The 19,978-nt window shown below is 41.3% G+C and overlaps 1 protein-coding gene across 2 annotated transcripts in view; it reads right to left on the bottom strand.

Annotated features, from left to right (window-relative positions):
- GABRB3 (gamma-aminobutyric acid type A receptor subunit beta3) overlaps positions 1-19,978 on the bottom strand; it is a 193,053-nt gene that overhangs the window by 97,770 nt on the left and 75,305 nt on the right. The window contains exons 1-3 of one of the 2 annotated variants that reach the window (XM_069876099.1): positions 13,016-13,197; positions 12,701-12,792; positions 12,528-12,595 (exon numbers count right to left, since the gene is read on the bottom strand). In XM_069876099.1, coding sequence (XP_069732200.1) covers positions 12,528-12,595; positions 12,701-12,792; positions 13,016-13,095 — 240 coding nt within the window. In that variant the 5' untranslated portion in view covers positions 13,096-13,197. Of the gene's footprint in view, positions 1-12,527; positions 12,596-12,700; positions 12,793-13,015; positions 13,198-19,978 lie in introns of those variants that run through there. The other variant, XM_069876090.1, reaches the window with a different exon arrangement.

The raw sequence follows: 19,978 nt of genomic DNA, 5'->3' as shown, positions 1-19,978 counted from the left end.
CAGAAAATTGCAAAAAAAAAAAGTGTGCCAGAAAACAGCAAGCTACATTTGTATTTAGCTTAATTCAGCAGTGTTTTCAGGGAGAGAGGGGGATTTGGTTTTCCCACAATAGATTTTTTTGGTAGCAAACTGCACACCTTAGGAAAAGGACTAGAAAAATAACAGTCAGAAAATGCAGCATCCTGCTTCAGAGCACAATAGATGTGGATAATCAAGAGTCAAGTGGGAAGAGAAAGAAAAATTGCAAAATATTCATACAGGAGTCTCACGAGATTTAGTCATTTTCTAGAGACATTAGAACAAATAATTCAGGGACTTTTAGAGAGAAGTCATACAAAAATTACTACAACTTCTTTCTTAAAGACAGCTGTTCAGCAAGCACCAGCAGTCAAATTAATAGGTATACTTTTCAGAGTGGAATAGTTCCTTCTTCAGTTAAACCACATTGCACATATAGAAGCCTTTGTGCCAGCAGGTTACTAAATGCCATCATACATGTTTCTCTGGCTAAATTACATGAATATAAAGCAAGATCATAAATTAGATCCTTTTAGACATGACTAATGAAGGAAAGAGATAACATCACCAGCCTTAGAGATAGATTACGTCTTTAGGAAGGCTAAGCAAAAGTGTTCTTCTTCAGAGGTCAAACGTACTTTTTTTAAATGTAAAGACAAAGAAATACTTCAGTAAAGAATAAAAAGATTACTTGACGCAAACTTCTGGCTTCCCTTTCCAAATTACAGCTTCAACATCCCATTCAAAAGGCACCTAACACCATACAAATGGGTATGCCGGGAAAGACAAACAGTATCAACCTTGATGCAGTACATTACAGTCAGATTAATAATATATGAACATGCAACTAAAGTGGGTTGTACTGGAAAGATAAGCTGATCAACTATCTTAAATGCATTTTCTAATTGACTGCCCATTTTTTTCTTCCTTTTTTTTTTTTCTTGTCCATTTAAGGGGGAGGGTTTATAAAAAGAATTACAGATAGATAATCAAAATTTTTTAAATAGATGATCTATTCCAAAGCTAGCTCAACCATTTTTGTGGGGAAAAAAAACAGAAGAAATGCCAAAGGGGACACTGTTTTTTGATTAAAAGGGAACAAAATGGCCTCAAGCTCCGCCAGGGGAGATTTAGGCTGGACATTAGGAAAAAATTCTTTACAGAAAGGGTCATTGGGCACTGGAACAGGCTGCCCAGGGAGGTGGTTGAGTCACCTTCCCTGGAGGTGTTTAAGGCATGGGTGGATGAGGTGCTGAGGGATATGGTTTAGTGTTTGATAGGAACGGTTGGACTCGGTGATCCGGTGGGTCTCTTCCAACCTGGTTATTCTGTGATTCTGTGATTCTGTGAAAATACTTCCTGTTTAAAACTGGTTTCTCTCCATCACCTCTTGTTCACCACAAACACACTACTGTGGACTATTTCCCTTCACATTCTATAATCCCTTACTGCCCAAGGATAACCTGTTTTCTCTGCCATCTTGGGTAAAGTTTAAGTCCAGTCCACATCATCTTGGCAATGAACTTGCACCTGCATTCTACGTGTCTAATGAAACCTGGCACTTTCTTTAGTTTTAGTTTGGTTTGGTTTGGTTTTTGTTTTGGTTTTTTTTTCATGAAGAGAGGTAAATACACTGTAAATTCTCTACATAAAGACCATTAATCTACCTAAACTGAGGTGAACACCACCTCCATCCAAATTTAAGTGCATGTTAACATCCCAGTGTAGCTGGCTCAGATGCTAACTCAAGCTCCCTCTTCTCTTAATCAGCAACTCATCTACCAGAGCTTTCTGTTTTGCAATGCAGCCAATATGCAGTTTTTCAACTGTGTGGGAAGTCATCGTTAACTGGTATGATGCCAAGCAAGACCAAGAGACAGAGTTTGCCTCCGAGCAACAGATTTGCAACAGCAGCTTCCCATTGTCCAGAGAATACTTGTCCGCCTATTTTCTCTAGAAAATACATTCTCAAAGAGGAAAAAAGAGCTCTGACAGCAGGGCAGAGTCAAGAGGACATGCAGGTGGCATTCACTTCACCTGCATCCAAAATCGTAGGAGATGGGTATTTGGCCTAAATCATCCTCCTTGTACAGAGATCAGAAAGACACAAGCTCTTTACAGTGAGTTATCTTCTAATGTAGGTACTGCCAGTCGTATTAGATGTATCACCTTCTGGGAAGTCACAGCTCTCCCACTACATAAATACACATGGATGCAATGAATTGCACTTTTTGGATATATCTAGTCTAGCAAATAAAGTGAGCCAGAGAGTTTGGTCCAAAAGACAAGCGGTGTGGCATGGCACAGCTTGTTTCTCTCTAGCTTAACTTATTTCACAGCACAAGTAGCCGCATATAGGCTACCTACTGGGGATGGATCCGTTATATACTAACCCACAGACAGTACCCAAGCACCACCTGGGAAAATGATGGGCCAGATCCATGCTAATGATCAACATACAATGGGTGAATGCCTGAGCTCAGGTGTCGTGCTAAGCACAGAAGTCTTGGCATTCTACAGATTATCAGGAGTGTCACAACTCTTACATCTTGCGGATCCATAGCTTACGGAGTCTTTTTGAAAACAAAATCAGAGTCATATCTATTCTGCTAGTCCTGCAAACATTTTCCTATGCAAAACTCCCATTGGTTTGAAAGATGTTTTTGTTATCCAAATAGAAAGCATCTTTACATGACTGGAAAATGCTTAGAAAGGCCAAGTGTTATCTGAATAGCCTAGGAGACCAGAAGCTAAAGCAAATCACTGGTGGTACAGAGAAACAAAGACAAGCCATTGTGTTATTTTAAAAGAAGAGACTTAAGTTCATCTTTTGTATCTATAATGAAAAACAAGACTTTCTGCATTACTCAGTACTCCCATTGTGAGCTGGCATATTTAAAATTCAGAATTTAAATGCATTTTTGTACTGTCTATTATTTCCAACTTCAAAATTTCACTGCATTTTAAAAGGCACAGTGGCATCAGAAAACAAGAAAAATAGCTATCTGCTTTCAAAGTAACTTTTGATTAAGTAGAAAAAATGCCTACATTTTAGCATTCTAAATCTGGCAAATTCAATTTCTCACTCTGCCAGACTTACTTCCCCACCGAAAAATATTAGAGGGACTCAGCTTCCCTGCATAGCCAAGCTCAGCACCTGGAAGAAGCACTGATCTGCTTGATTCTGCACGAGCCTAGTCGCAAAAAGTGGAGAGCCCAATCAATGTCATGTGGCATGTGAATTGGATTACACCTCAACATTTGACTTCATAACTAAGCAATAAGCTCACATGCTAAGCCTTTGATGGATAAGTAACTGCCTGAATGGGAGATGTTAAACTATCCCTCATGCAACCAGGAAATAGCCAAGTGTGACTCAAGGGAATGAAGCTCTTGCTTTCAAGTAACTTTAGCATCAACAGACCATCAGAGTATGATAGTGAAGCTATCTCACATCTCAATGAAAAGAGCAAGGCATGAGCTATTTTAAATCACATGGATTTGAGGGTTTTTTTTAAAGGTTATCTTCTCTGCCCTACATGTATTTCAATTCAAGACTCACACAAAATCTACCTAAAAATTCCTCGACAGTTCAAACTGCATATAGAATTTTACATGCATTAACCTGCTGAGTAATATTGCTTAATGCTGCTAAGGATCAACTGTATACCAGTTCAGCAGTCTTCTACTTACCTTTGACAAGGCAGGTTAAGGAGGTACAATAGGTAGAATTCATCCCAACATTAACTGAAAACTAAGCATCTGTCCTAATACAGTCAACTCCTCTCATTGTCCTCTCCATCTTATTACCCTGTTAGCACTTCTAGACAGGCACTTAGGGAGACACAGTCATCCTTCCTGACTTAAGTGCTTGTCTTAGAATAAAAAATATTGTCTGATGGAAGAGTTTCTCTCTGTTAAAGAGAGGTCTGGTGATAAGCTCTGTCTGGATGGTGGTCATATGCTGCATAACCTATTTAAAGCTGTGAAACAAGCTGTATACAAGGACCTAACTCCCACTGACACAAACATCGTATATAGAGTCCTTTACTGAGATAGCATCACAGCTTCCAGAAACTGTATTAGGTGCACCTGAGGTACCTCTGGCACCCCTGCAGAGTGCTGTATTGTGCCATGGAGACATTCCCATGAACTAATAAAAATTCAACACTCACATTAGTATAAAGAAAAAAGTCATTAACTGCTACTGAACTGCCAATTATCCAGTATAACTGCAGACCTCCCAGCACAGCTGTTTTACCTTCCCTCTCTGCTGTGTGTTATATTACATTCATATTACAGGTTACACTATTACAGCAACCTGTAACCAGTTCCTAGCTGCTGAGAGTACAAATTATTTTGCCAAGATTACTGGTTCAAATCTGTAAAAGTGAATAATGAATTAGACATGCCTAGACTTGGGGATTTTTTCCTTGCAATTTCTGTAGTTCTATAAAGAACTGTGAAATTCAATTACAAATAATAAATGAACACTCCTTCTGAAATTATTCTTCTTCCAGTTATTTTATTTTTATGAGTCTGGGGAGAAAAAAGAAAGTTTGTCCTGGATAAGCTAAAATCCCTAATAGTAACTATATATTACACAACCTTTTCCACTTAAAAGTTATTATTATCCTTCAGTGTTGATGGATTGTGCTCAATATTACCACAGCTTAAATTCCTTATATTATTAAATCTTTATTAAAAGGAAAACTGTAGGGAGAAGTGTATCATTACTAAGTGATTCTAATGCTTTGGTGACATTTAAACAAAAAGTACTCTCTCTCAGTCTTGAGACTCAGAAGTCTCAAGTTACAAATCATGGGAGGTTGCAAAGGTATACCAGAGAAGTATTAACATGTGGATCTTGTTCTTCCCTAAGCATCCACTACCAGATAGTATCACAATCAGGACACTAGGCTGGGTGGACTTTTAGTCAGATCTGTCATGGATGTAACTGCGTTTGTATATTGTCTTTTGCCAAGCATGAGATCGTCTGCCACATGCCTTTATCAAACTGCTAAGCTTCCAGTAAAACTACAGACATTACATTATCTGCATGAACCAAAGTCATCATACAAATAACACTCTTTCCATTCTCTCTTCTCTTCTGTCTTCAAAAGACTGGGAAAAATCGCTAGGCATAGCGTAGGTATAAATCCATAGTTTCTGTGACATTTCCTCTCCTGTACAACTTAAGAGAGTGCATTTCTTTGTTACTTGGGCGTGATGAAAGGCTGTCAGTAGAAGTAAAAATTCACTTATGTTTACATACACAGAAGTATTTACTTTACATAAAGTCGTACTTTATGACTAATTTTTTTATGACCAGTATATTTGAAAGGACATACATGCAATGCCTATAGCAATCAATGCAAAGATACTGAGAGCACCATAAGGAAAGATCACAACTTCCGTATCGAATGACATCTCAAAAGGTAAGGCATTTCCTTATGACACTGGCACATACTACAAATAACCTATGGGAGACTCCTGATCTTCTGCAGCATCAGCATGAGACCAGCAGGCGTATCCGAAACCACACCAAGACAGGCTTGTGTGTACAACTCAGAAGAGCATTGACAGAAAGAATTATAAAATCAGAACGCAGATTCACAGAAATACAGTGCTGGAAAAAATCTCAAAGCATCAGCTAGCCCAGCCTCTTCAGAGGCATGAGCAACACCATGAGCTATTTTTCTAGTCTCTTCTGGAAAATCTGCAACAAAGGAGATGGTACCATAAATTTAGTTAGCTGAAAACCAATCTAAAATCCATTAATTAACTTCTTCATGTCTTTCTTCAACTGTTTTTGAAGAATAGCTCATCCTCCTTCTCTCATCACCATCCTCCTACATATTGGGAAATTTATGTCCTCTCTCCCATCCTAATCTTCAGTGCTAAACAAACCCTTTTACTTCAACATTACTGCATATGCCTTGTTTTCTAATTATTTTAATTAGAAATACTTGTTTTCCTTCCTTACACCTCCTGTTCATTCCCATCTCCCTGTAAGCCAGTGCAAAGGCACCACATACAGCATTTTTTCCCAGGCTTCACTAACGGTGGACAGAGAAATCCCTGCATGTCATGAATGACACTTCTATTTATATACCCAAAAGTAAGTTTCATCGTTTTCAATTTTCTTGCACTTGGATTAACTTTTTCACTTTTCACTTTTTCTGGTCCAGTAAAACTTCCACATCCTTTTTTTCAGTGCTGCTGCTTAGCCAATTCTTTCTCATTCCAAGTACTGGATTCTTCCTTCTCTATAAAATGTAGCACTTTGTGCCTGCCCCTTCTTTATTTAGGGTAATTCCTCTTCTTTGTGAACATCATTTTGAATTCTCTTTCTGTCCTCTGAAACGTCTGCAATTATTCCAGATTGATGTCATCACAGACATCTATTTCATCATCCAAGTCAAGATGATTCAATGTTGGCAGCTGGAGTTGGCTTTTAAAAAGCCTACTGCCACCTCTTGCTTCTGCATAAGCATAACCAGCTTTCTCTTCACAGCAGCTGGTTTCCTCTGCAGATAAACAGAAGCCTGTCACCAATTCCCTTGGCCAAACAGGAGTCATTCTCCAATCACGTCGTCTGCTACAAGCACTAATCTGTCAACGGGAACTACAAAATATGACAGCCGTGGAGAAACAGAGTGAAGCAAGCTGAGGAAGTTCATGGGTACCGTCCTGAGGAAGAAAAAGGGATGGGGCAAAGAGAGAGGATTAGAAGAAAGGATGCTTTTGCTGCCAGCTGGCAGGTTACCACTAGGTTAGACTGTCCTCAAGGAGTAGTAGCCATTGATGCCATCTCCTAGTGGATGGCTGCAGGCTCACCAGCAGTGACAACACTCTTTGTGGGGCTATGCTGGCCTCAGGAGATGCTTCCCTGCTTTGGCAGTATTTCTTTCTTCTCCCTTTTTTTTATTCTATTTACTGAACACAAACACACACACATATATATACACATGCACATACCAAAAAAAATTATATATATGGTCTACCTGCCATATCTATTTAGTATGATATAGTTTCCCTATCTACATCAAATTATAAAACCTATAAAACAAAAAAAAAAGTAAATGAAGTTATATATTATATTTTATACTCTTGCAATTTGTGCTCAAGTTGTAAGTGCTGCACACGTGAATCTTCTAGCAAGAAAACTTGTGATTACAATAAAAATGATTACGTAATCACTCTGTTAGTACTACACATTTCATTTCTCCATCTGAATCTTCAAAGCAAACTATGTCACAACTCAGTTATGATATGAGGTAACTTTCAGATACTGTTTGCAAAGTCACTGTTTATGGCAGGAAATACGAGGTATATCAGTGACAGTAAACATTGGTTACATTTCACTGTGCCTAGCTGCAGCCACTTGGAAGACTAACCGAGTTGCCTTGGCTAACTCTGTAGCCATTTAGAAAAGGTGGACACCTCCCAGAAAGATGAATCCTTCCATCTTTAAAAAAAACCAACAAACAACAAAAATACATAGATGTCTAAGATATCACTTACAAATTAGTGCCTATCTCCTCCTAATTCCAAAGGGAGCCTGCAGAATAAGCTTTGGCTGGACACCTAAGGAACAATTCACTCACTTAAGCAAGACGGTCTGGTTCCATTTTGGATGCCCTGGATTATGCAGGACCTGTGCAGACAGCTGGCAGGTACAACATAGCATCTGTGGGAGTCCCCTGCCCTTCTTGAAAGACAGCTGTGGTCTAAACGGGATACCCTGAGGCACTTAAAATTTACTAAGAACCACTACTAAAGTGTCTTCTTTATTTTAAGATAAATAGTTTTCTGGACACTGTCACCTATATTGACAAGAAGAAGACCCGGTTGTTTATACTTCAGGAGCTGCTGTTACATCTAAAACATACAGACAGTACACAGACACAGCAGAGGACTTACAAGAGATCAGCACTGATCTGGACCAAAAATTGGAGGGCAAGCACAATATCATGAAACCAAAATGACAATAGACACCTTTGCCTAAGTAGCCACATTCTCTTGTAGATCCCCATTAACTACGGTTGTAGGGCTTAACAATCCAGCTTACGTTTAGACATCTAAATTGTATACATCTCAATTAACAAGAACTGAATCTCACACCATTTTTTAGACATCTAAAGAAAGATGTGAAAAATCTCATCAACAGAAGTATGAAGGCTCTGCACCTTCAGTATTTCAGGTAAAGCACAAATTAATTCACCTAAAATAATTACTTTTCATTGAAGGTAGACAGTACTTGCCCTCAGTAAGAACTTCAGTTGACCTTAAAGCAACTAAAATACAGTTTGTCAGGAAGATTTCAAAACTGCATTTAACATCAGCAACAATCCAATGAAGTCCATATGAATACTTGCAGTTTTATAATGGAACACATGTAAAAAAGAAAAAATCACAGTGTTAGCATAGAACACATTACATCTTTTTTAGAAACGACAACTTGTAAGCTTTATGGTCTGACTTTATGTCAAACTAATTTTCTGAGTACAGTATTCTCAGAACAGCAGGATGACTATCTAGCCAATGATGCCTCCCGGGTTTTGCTGGTTTGAGTTTAATTTTAACAAAATTAGAGCCTTTGAAAAACCCTGTATGAACAGCTCTGAAGTCCTCTCTATACACAAAGGGAATGCAGACGGCACTTTAGAAGGCAGTAGCACAAGTTTCCTTTCCTACAGGAGATCCTAATATTCTCTGCAAAACATTACCTCTAAGGAGAAAGGTTCATTTTTGGACTGATCCCCTCGCTTTCCCTATCCCTTTTATACTTTTAGTTCCCATAAACTATAAATCACATCCTAAAATAATGGCAAGAGCACAGCACCTTAGTCCTCCAGCTATACTGATGAGTTTAAAGAGGGGGTTACTTGCAGACTCTGTGTATTGATTATTTAAGTCCTCAAGGATGAAAAACTGCAGGAGTATTTGCGCTCTTGAAAATTATATGCCTGGAACTAACGCATTCGATTCACAGACCAAATGTTGAACAACAATCAAACGATACAAATTCACAATTTGTGGATACTGTCTGATTGGAAATATGCTGACAGACTAGTGAAAAGCACAAGAATGATTTCATTTTCAATTCACATCACTTAAGCAAAACATACCTCTAAAATACAGAAAGTACAGAACACAATCAACCCAAATCATGTAAAATGAGAAATTATAAGCTAATGCAATCGGACAGCAGTAATAATCCATACTCTTTATTTGTAAAATTGCTTACAGTATTTTCTCAGTATTATGCCTGTTATTATTGATTAGCATTTTGTTTGGAGATGTACACTACGGTACATTTTACAGGCATTTACAGTAGTTTTAAATGCAATTATTGGAGGTACACGCAAAAATAGATAGGTGGTTAAGTACCCAATTTACAGGTATAATTTATGAAATAGACAAATAATAATGGGAAAGGATGCACAGATAAAGCAAGGAAATAAAGCACATCAAGAGATACACACATATACATGTAGATGCGCGCAGGCCATTAACAGGCTGCAGCCCTTCCTTGAAAAATGCACTTATTACATCCAACTTCATTAATTCATTCTTGCCACCATATATGCAACTCGAAGTATAAATACCCAAGTTTTACTTCATAAATGTTTAGTGTTTTCAGTATGATGTAAACAGTACAGCAGAGTAGCAATGTCATTGATGCAATTCACTATTTTCAGCACTACAAGATCAGATAGAAATTGAATATTTAAAATTTTTCATTAAAATAATTTGATGCTGTGCAGCCCTGTTATTTGCATCAGTTTTCCTGATCCTGCTTAGCATTTCAGCATCAAAAGTAAAAAAAAATATTAACTCCTCCATGTAATCTAAGGAAGAGACATACTACTGTTCAATAAGCCTATTCTAAAAAATAGCTACAGGTAGTGTGCCACAGGAGGCAAAGGATTTCTAAAAATTTTCAACAAGAAGACTAACAATACAGCAATAAATTCTTTAAATACTGGAAAGCCAAATTAATAACTAATAACTGAAGATTCATAGAGCAATACATTGAATATAAGCCTAAAGTTGATTAAGAACAGAATAGAGTATGATACAAGTTGTAACTCTTGTTAAAAGAAATGTCGTCATGTCACTGAAAGCTACACTACAGGCTGCCTAGAAGGCAGTATAATAATACTTGCTGTAATAACTTTTTATTTATATTCATAAAATTGAAGAATGTTAATTCTCTAATTATTTTATTTTTAATATAGAGATGAATTTTAAAAAGCTAATTTATAAAAGGTTACACCAATGCCTAGATTTAAATCAAAGAAATTAATGTCCACACTACCAGAGTTCATAGAGGGAAATTCTTGTAAGATTTCAATAGTTCATCAGGCTAAAGGTCAATGCTCACAATATCTACTTGGAATTAAATGAAAAAATGCATCAAAGACTAAAAGTTTTGTTGGCAACCAGCATGATATTTAATAGCTATATGCCTAAGGTCTTCAAACTAACTGTGACTTTTTCCCCCACGAATTCCCTACAAACAGAATGTATACTTCAGTTAATCTTGACAAGCTCCTTCTGCTCATCCTTATTCCCTGTTTCTTGATATTTACTCAAGAATCTTTGCAGATCAGTATATTTACCTAAAATAAGTGGAAGTAATAGACTCTGCGGTACTTGAATATAGCTATGCTTAGTCAAAGATAACTTCTTGCAGAGGGAGAAGAGACAAGCTCAGCTGAAAACCCTGTTGTAGTAAGACATTCACCAACCAGAAACCTTTTCTGCACATTTTTCCTTAAGTAAATTAATACAGTTTTTGTAACAATACTACTTTAACAATTCCCCTCAGAAGCACATATCTGCTTCTGTTGCAAGACCTCTATTGATATTTTTCAGACTTTGCATTGCCCTATGGGAGGGTACGGAAAAAAACTCTTCCCTTCTTTAGAGTTCTGGCAGCTAATGGGAAATGGTGGCCACTGAGTTGCGGGGCAGACAGAAACTCAAAGTAATTGTTATGCCAGCTGGCTGAGAGAAATGGAGGGCACTTACCCTCTTGAGGAACTTGTTCAAGATCTAATTACACAGTCTAGTAGCACAACAAGCAGTGTAATTACTTACTTTTCCTTATATCCCTGCTACAGTGGATTGGACAAGTTGTTATTTAAACCTAACAGACTTTCCCACAGCTGAGGAAAAAAAAGGCACAAAAAGTGCCACACATGCCCTCATTTTCTTTCTGGCTTCAGTCTGCCTTTCTCTGATATTTATTGCCTAAGTGGCACTTTACATCTACTAAGTGTGATATATTAATTTAACGTGCAATGTAGCGCTTTCCTATGTGTGGAGCTTAGCCAAAGGTAGGGAAGGTGGCAGTGTTCTCAGCTTCCATTTTCTTGAGAAGCAATCCTTTAGGTACAGAAAAGTCTGTGGAATGTATGAAGTGTCTCTGCAGCTGCCTGAATTTGCAGGAAGCCTAAAATAAACTCTTGTAAGCAAGAACTATCTCTACTGTTCCCCCTGACTGAGTAGAAAGGCAGATGTTGGTGGCACTTTTAACTGTGAACAGGTAACTCTATCTCTGTTAAAACCAGAATTTTGGGTAAAGCAGATGAAAGAAGGAGCAGGGTTAATGAAAATACACAGATCATGTATACAGCCAAGCTATGCCAGCTTGTAATACTGCAACAGTGCACTGAAGGAGCAGTAGTGCTGGTATTAGTGCCATAGTTACTAGAAGAGAGCTCAGCTTCCAAACACGCAGAATGATTTTTAATGCCATAAATGTAACTACAGCATTGCAGAGTAGGCTGATCTTTTACCTCAGATTTGCAAAAGGAAGAATAGAAGGAGAAAACCCAAGATACAGGGGAGAACGAGTACTTTGCTCTAAAACTTGAAAAACCCACCTCAGACTTAGGATTAGGACAAGGAACAGCAATTCTGCCTCCCAACCCCAACCTACCAAACTGCACAGACCTGGAGGAAGCGCAGAAACGCACTAACCACCTCCCTTTTCCCTCGCCAAGCTGGCAGCCCCCAAACCGCATCACTTCGCGAGGCAAAATTATCATTCCCACGAAGCCCGCACGCAATCGCGCCCGTTCTAGACGCTCAACAACAATTAGATCGCTCCCAAGATGTCAAGAGTTTATCCACCGACAAGCTGGGTTGTGGGTTTTGGGGTTTTTTTGTTTTGTTTGGGATTTTTTCGTCCCCGATCCGCACGAGAAGCGGGTGGATGCAGCAGCCGCTCCCGCAGCTCCGCTCCGCATCCCGCCGGGAACGGGGCCGGTGGAGCCCCAGGGAGCTCCAGGCAGGGGAGCAGAAGGAAGCGGTGTTGGGGGGAGGATCAGGCAGCAGCGAGGGGAGGATGGAAAGTGGGGAAAGGGAAAGCGCGTCTCCGGGGAAATAAAGTTTTCGGGTGGAGAGGGCAGCGCCGGGCGCCCCGCTCGGCTCGAGAGCGAAGATGGGGGAGACGGTGGCTGTGCCCCCCGCCTCTCCCTCCCGCTACTCACCATGTTGACTTCGGAAACCATGTCGATGCTGGCGATGTCGATGTTCATCCCCACGCAGACGGGAGGACCTGCGGGCAGAGGGGGAGCGTCACCCGGCGCCGCTGGCTCCGCAGCCCGAGGGGCGTGGGAACCGCGCGGGAGCCCCGGGGAGAGGCGGCCGGGGGGCCACTCACCTCCGAAATCCGGACGGAGACGGATGTCGTAGCCCTTCAACAATTTATCCACAGTTTCTTTCACGAAAGACATGTTGCCGGGATCGTTCACGCTGTGGGGACGAGAGAGAAGGGAGGGTGGGGGGATGCGGGAGGGGGGCGGGATGGGCGCAGGGCGGGGGAGGCAGAGGATGCGGGGTGCGGGGGGCCGGGGGCGACGGCGGGAGCGGCGAGGAGGGGTGGAGGAAGGGGGGTGGTGGGGGGGGTGGAATAAGCGCATCAGCTCGTTCTCCTGGCGAAACGCATCCCGCGCCGCCGGGGCACGCTGGCTCCTACCTCTGGGCGCAGCAGACCACGGCCACCAAGACGGGAGCGGACAAGATCCCGAAGATCCTGCCTCTCCCAAAGCCCCACATCCCTCCTCTCCGCGCTCCCTCCGCGCAGCAGCCGCCGCCGCCGCCGCCGCGATCCGGCTGCCCCGGCTACCGCTGAGGAAGAGGCGGAGGCGACAGTCCTCGTTCTCTTCCCCCCCCCCCCTTCCCACTACTACATTCCCCAGCCCTCCCACCCCACCCCCCCCAAAAACAATCCCCCCCCCCGCCCCCCGCCCCGACACCGCTGCCCGGCCCGCGGGAGCCGCCGAGCCCCGGAGCCCGGCCGCCCGCCTCCCCTCCCCTCCCGCCGTGTCCCCGCACGCCACCGCCCGCCAGCCGGGAGGGGAGGGAGGGAGGGAGGGAGGGAAGGAGGGAGGGGACGGGAGGGCGCCGCCGTCCCTCCTCGGGGGAGCCCGCCCCGCCGGCCCCGGGTACCAGCCCGGAGCATCCCCGCCGCGGCTCCTTCTCTGCGGGAGGGCGAGGGCATTCCCGGGGCAGCCCGGCGGGATCCCTGCCGGAGAAGGGGCTGCCCAGCGCGGTGCTGGGACGAGTGGGACGCCCCTGCCCCCGGCGGGATCCCTCGGCGTGTCCCGGGAGCGGTGGCAGAGGGCAGGCAGCCGGGGCGGGAGGAGGATGGGGTGGGGAGCCTGGACCGGACCCCTGCGGGGACGAAGGAGTGTCCCTGCCACAGCCAAGGCTGCGGTGTTCAGATGCTGAGGCTCCCTTCAGCCGTGTCCATCGGGATACCTCCTGTGCAGGTCTAGCCTGTCGTGTTTTAGCAGGTAAGACCTCCGCTGGCTTCAAAGCGCCTATAGCCAGGCAGTAACGCCGGGCAGCGATGAAGAAAAACTCCACTGGTGCCAAAGGGATGTAGGGTGAGAGCTGTTGGCTCTATGCGGTGTTGCTTGTGAGCTTCTGGGTGCTCTTAACTTTGTATCAAGCATTGGTTGAGGTGGAGACAGCACGGTTATTATTGTTGTTATTTGGCTTGCTACATTATTGTTTGAGCTTGTTCAATCTAGACAAAGATTGAAAGCCTCCAGAGAGACCTTGTAGCAGCCGTCTTAAAGACTGCTCTAAAGCCTGCAGCAGCCTGCTTAAAAAGGAGCCTGCAGGAAAGCTGGAGAGGGGCTCTTTGTCAAGGAGTGCACGGGTAGGATGAGGGGAAACAGAAAGAGGGCAGATTTAGATTAGCTATTAGGAAGAATTTTTTTCCTATGAGGGTGGTGAGGCACTGGAACAGGTTGTTCAGAGAAGTTATGGAAGCCCCATCACCGGATGTGTTCAAGGCCGGGTTGCATGAGGCTTTCATCAACCTGATCTAGTGGAAGGTGTTCTTGCCCATGGCAGGGGGTTGATGGTCTTTAAGATCCCTTACAACCCAAACCATTCTATGATTCTATGGTTGTTAACCTCCTTCCAGGTTAATTAGTCCTTTCTGTAGGACTACTTGGCATGGAAACAGAAGCACGCTGACTTGGCTATATTGCCTTTGGTTCCAGAGCCAGCTCCTTCTCAGTGCCAGACATCTCCATCATGCTCTGCCAATGGTGTAAATGTGCCTTTCGCCAGCTCTTGGTTCTGGTTACACTGCAGTCAGTGGCCGCTGGTCCATGACAGAGCACAATATTTCACTAGTCAGGGAGAAATGCAGTGTCTTTTCATTCACCCTTTTTGTCTTATCACCCTGCATATCCTCGGCCCTTAGACAAACTGCTAGGAAAGGGAGGGACACTTGAAGAATGCTGTGGTGTTTTGTACCAGTGAGAAACCATGGATGGCATTTTGTCTCTCCTCAACAAATTCTTGAAAAGAAAGACAATGGCAATCCATAGCATATGCCCTGACCTTGTTACTGTTACAGTTAATAATGAAGCTCCAAAATAAAAAGAAGGAAGAGGCTCAGTTTTAAAAACAATACAAAACTCTATAGACAATAAGGAAAAATGTAGAGAAATCTTGTCATCTCATTTGAAGTCTTGCAATATTTGGAGTTTTTAATAGTGCCATAATTACTATGATTATAAAGAAAGTGAAAATCTTAGCTTTCCCCTAAAAACTAATAAGGCTTATGATGAAAGCTTCAGAACTGTGACACGAGGCATGCATGACTCAAGGACTCAAAAAAGAAAAGTCAAATAATTAATATGTGTATGTATATATAAGTGATTCAAGGACCTTGGATCCTGTTGGGTTTTTTTTTGTTTGTTTGTTTTAATGCTATGGAGGACAGCATTGAAAACTAGTTCTTTCAAAGATTTCAGAGAACATGAATTTAGGGAAGGGTACCAACTCAGTTCTCCCTCCTCCAACAAGTGCTGAAAGAAAGTGTCAGCACTAAAGAAAATATTTCTTAGAAGAACTTACCATGGTTTAAGAGTCACACTTAAATGCTAATAACTTTTCTTAACTAGATTGCCAGTTTTATAACTGAAATAAAATACATTAGAGGACCCTACTTCTGATTAATGTGCTATCCTGGTACTTGGGAAACACATATGAAGTAAGAATGAATCCGCAGTGCTGTAGAGTCTAACGTATTTTATCACTTCGTTCTATTTGTCTTCTTGTTCTTTTAGACCAACCGTTTCCATTTACTTGTGGGCAGTTTAAAGATAATCCAGGCTGAAGCTGATGGGACACATAAGTAGTTAGGGGGTTATGGAGCATTTGTTCCATGGGACTTTGGATTCATTTAGGCTTAGCAGTAACTTAAAGATCTTAAAAATTATAAGTGATCAATGAGTTTCATGAGTGGTAAAAGTCAGCTTCTTAGTGATATGGCTTTTACAATGAAAATGGCACTTTGGGTTTTGTCCGCAGCAAAGAATCAGAACAAAGCTTCTGTGGCAATGGTCTGGAGGTAAGGTCCAGCAAAGTCCTGCACAATGCAAAGTATTTAAGGAAATAATAGAAGCACAGAAGCAAAGTCTTTTGGGCAACTATTTAATGTGGCCAATAGGAAAAAGAAGGGCAAGGAAATACACTCCTTGTCCTCACCCAAAATTCACCACCCTGACTTTTCTCCTGAAATTAGGCTCCTAAATCTCTCCTTTCAAAAGCAAACAAGTTATTTCAAGCCCTGGCAGGACCTGCAGGTTCTCCATCCAAGAGGATCCCCAAAGTGTAGCTCTGGAGTTCAGTCATAACTGCAGGACCTTAGGGTAAGGTTTTAATCTCTGTTGTTTGAGATGTTTTGCTTTTCAGCAAATAGTTAAGTAGGGAAGAGGTGGAAAGGGTTAACATGTTCTGTGGCCTAGTGGTTTGGTTCTTGCCTGTGAAATATTGTTATTTAATAAATAATCCAGTAATTTGTGAATTAATCACTGGATAAAATAAATCAACATTCAGTGGTGTAAGGAATGGAACCTGATTCTCTGCTTTCCATAGGTACCCTTGTCATTTCTCACTCTCACTCTTGCTCTTTTTCCAACATACAGTCTTTCTCTCACAGTAAAATTACCTATGTAACAGATGAGACTTGAATGTTGTAGTTTTGTGACAAAAATTCATCACCACTCCTACTACTTAGGTGAGTGTTCCAGCCTCTGGGCCACGGGGCAGTTAAGATCTATGCTCCTGATAAAATCCTATTCAACAAGGTAAGCACAATGATATTATTTTCTTCCTTAGCATTGTCAGTATTGGTAAAGGCCAATTCCAAAATGGGTAAGTCTAAACAGAAAAGGCAAGTTATTACATGTGAAGGAGCAAAAGGACTATCCTTGGGTGATGCAGATACCTGTGGAAGAATTGCCAAACCTACACCTGAAAGTCCTTGAGGTGAGTGAGATTGCAATGGCTATGTCTAGGTTACCATGCACCAAGGCTGGTCTGTAGAGCAAAGGACCCGATATTCATGCCATACCTGGGGTTTTTCCCTTAGGAAAAGTTCTAATCTGGTCCTATAGAGTAGATGCTCATTACTAGCTGGACCACATTCAGTGTGCTGCTGTGGTGCATTTTCCACCTGAGTTTCATATGAAAGGAATCGAGTTTACCAATTCTGAGACTTCTCTGAGATGTGAACCAAAGCACAATGAGTAGGAATGATCAAATGATTCACTTCACAAGCACAGTCCTGATCTGCACTAAAATGCTATGTAGATGAACCCATCATCTCCTTTCTGAGGGAGCTGGAACAGAGCACACTCAGCCTTTGTTAAGCAACAGAAATTGTTGAAGGCAGTGGGAGTGGAATGAGGATCCACTCAAAACTTTGGAACACATTCCAGTTTTCTTCATCATTGTCAGTACTAATGGAGATACAGAAGAGGAAGCAATGACAAGAAGGCCAGAGAAGAGGAGACATCTGCTCGCGATGGATGCATTGGCCGCACTACCACTATCAGTCACCAGACTGCAGGAGAAAGACTGAACTGAGAATCAGGAAAGAAGTATTTAATCACACCATGCAATACATCACTGAGCTCTTGCACTGGAAAGTGGTATTACGGGTTTACCTTACAAAATGAACATAACCCAACTTATACGCTAAGGTCAGAATCACTTATCAGAAACTTTCCTTTTTGTTTTCCTCTCTGGATTGTCTATCAATTAACTGATTTTGACAAAGATCCAATCTTATCCTGAAGCAAACTGCAATCACAGAGGCTTCAGAGATACAAAAAAACAGAGAAAGAAATAAAAAAAGTGGTAAGAATTACTCCTACAGCTGAAGTGGTGTCTTCTGAGGAACGCAGGGCATTAATCTTACTAGGCTGAGACCCATGCTGCTGCTTACCTATTCTGCCTTGTAGCAATTTTAATAGCCTGCTGGTTTAACCTGCTGAGAAGGTGTAATTAATAAAACTGGCTGGGAAAAAAATCCACAAGAAAATTTGCAACTATTTTTTTTTTTCCAAGCCTGACTTCTTTTTACTTTATGAAATCAAAAGCTGAGGACCATTGTTGCCAAAATACCATTGAACAGAAACTTAGCATTCCCTTCAGAAAGTTCTACTTTCTTCCTTTCAGTGCTGCCGTATTTCATCAGAAGCTGAGTTTTAGTGGCAGGAGGATGTTGGGGAGTTGATGGGCAGCAATTTCATACGCTGTGTTCTGCCTGTTCAGATAATGACCAGTGGTTGTTGGACATAACTATGCAAGGAAAACAATATTACATTTATCTACTATGTATGTTTCTTAGAAAGTGTAAGATTTGCTGATGCTTAGTAACACTCAACAGTTTATGCTGAGCTTGAAACTCTCAATGAGTTTATACTCATTGTCCCCATTTCTGTCAGGCAGAGTGCAAACAGTGTTGCATGAATCCTTTTGCTTTAGTTGCATCATTTCTTGGCTTTCATTTATTAGAAATATTAATGTTGTTATGTCAACGGTTCTGATGCAGTGGAGATCTGAATGTTTCCGTGGGCCACATAAGGAGTAAGGTATTAATCAATATGAGTAATGAGGACAAATTTGTCTTTAATAAGGGGCATGGCCCAAATTGGTTTGAACTGTTCTTTAATTTTCAGATGGTTGATTATTTTTCTTCATATTCAAGAAAATAGAGCAAAAATTTGCATTATCTGAATGAATTTAAAAGAGTATTCCTGCAATATTCCATTCCTTATGCAGCTAAACCTCTGGATTATGCACATAATGAGTCAGACACATCAAAATAAAAATCCATTGACACTTTGGCAGAGGAAGAAATAATCAGGGCTCTTTATAACTCACTTTTTTCATCACAAAGATTAACGACTATGCACTGAAATAACACAAATACATTAGAGAAGCCTGTGGTGCTTTAGAAGTACTATTCTTTAAGTCTCTCTCCTGATAAAAACACAGTTTGTGTTTAGAAAAACAGACAAGCAACGGGGTTATGGTTGTTGTTTTTTTCTGTAATTGCTGTTGAAAAGGTATTTTATATAGGACTTCTTTGTTAAGAGTTTCTACTTGAGTGTTTTCATCTAAATCCCTTTGTTAGGAGCACATTATTCTTAACAAAACTGTAGCAGTAACACTTTTTTGTTAATGTTAGATAAAAACAGAAGGATATAGCACATTTCTTTGTGTTCTCATATTTATCAATACTTTAGTAATCCCATTTGTCGTAATTATTTTTTATACAATTTTTCACTACAGCAGCCAGAATTCCAAGTCAAGAAGACCCAAACCTCATTGTGCAGGACATTATATGGAGTCAAGAAGACAAGCATGGGTTGTTTGATTTGCTTATATTTAGTTTTATATAAATTTAAAGGAAGATCAAGTCAGCATCCTAACTGATGCTTCTGTATAAAGACTAGGTAAAACACCAAGAAATTTTGATTCCTGACATTTTCATCCAAATGTCCCTTTGAATTTTAACAGTAGAAAAGTAAAAAGGCAAAGACTAAACAACTGGGGGGAGAGAGAAGAAAGCCATCGATACATGCAAATACTCCCACATAAAACAGAATAAGCGAGGGGAAGGAAATGCAGTGAAATGATTTGGCGTGAGTCCTGATTTGGTAAGACTAGGAAGAATCCTGGAAGTGATAATCCAGGGTAGTAAAGAAAAAGCTACAGGCAGACTAAAGTGCGAGTCTGGTGTATGTCTTGCTTTTATTCTTTGTGTAGGTTTTTCTCTTGTGCTGTGGAGTGCCCTTAACAGGAAACAGTCCATGAAGGCTGAGAGGAAAGGAAATGCTTCAGAGTGTGGAGACTGTAGAGTTGTGTTTATATAGAGGCTGTATCCACAGCTGTTCACTGCCAAGACACTGTGCTCTGCTGGTAGAAGTGCCTCTTAGTCCTTTTTAATGCGTCCTTCTTTTTCCCAAGGCTGTGCCAGCTAGCCCTTTGCTCTATTCCCCAAATACTGGCATCAGAAGCAGCCACGGTTAAGCTCATAATACACGGATCAGGATCATGGACCATATTCCATCTGTGCAATAGCATACATTAGGCTGGCTGTGTAACTACAGTTCTTTGT

This window comes from Phaenicophaeus curvirostris, chromosome 1 (genome assembly GCF_032191515.1).
Source record: "Phaenicophaeus curvirostris isolate KB17595 chromosome 1, BPBGC_Pcur_1.0, whole genome shotgun sequence".
NCBI classification, from domain to species: domain Eukaryota; kingdom Metazoa; phylum Chordata; class Aves; order Cuculiformes; family Cuculidae; genus Phaenicophaeus; species Phaenicophaeus curvirostris.
Note: the sequence above shows the minus strand (reverse complement) of the source record. Positions and strands in the feature narration are given on the sequence as shown.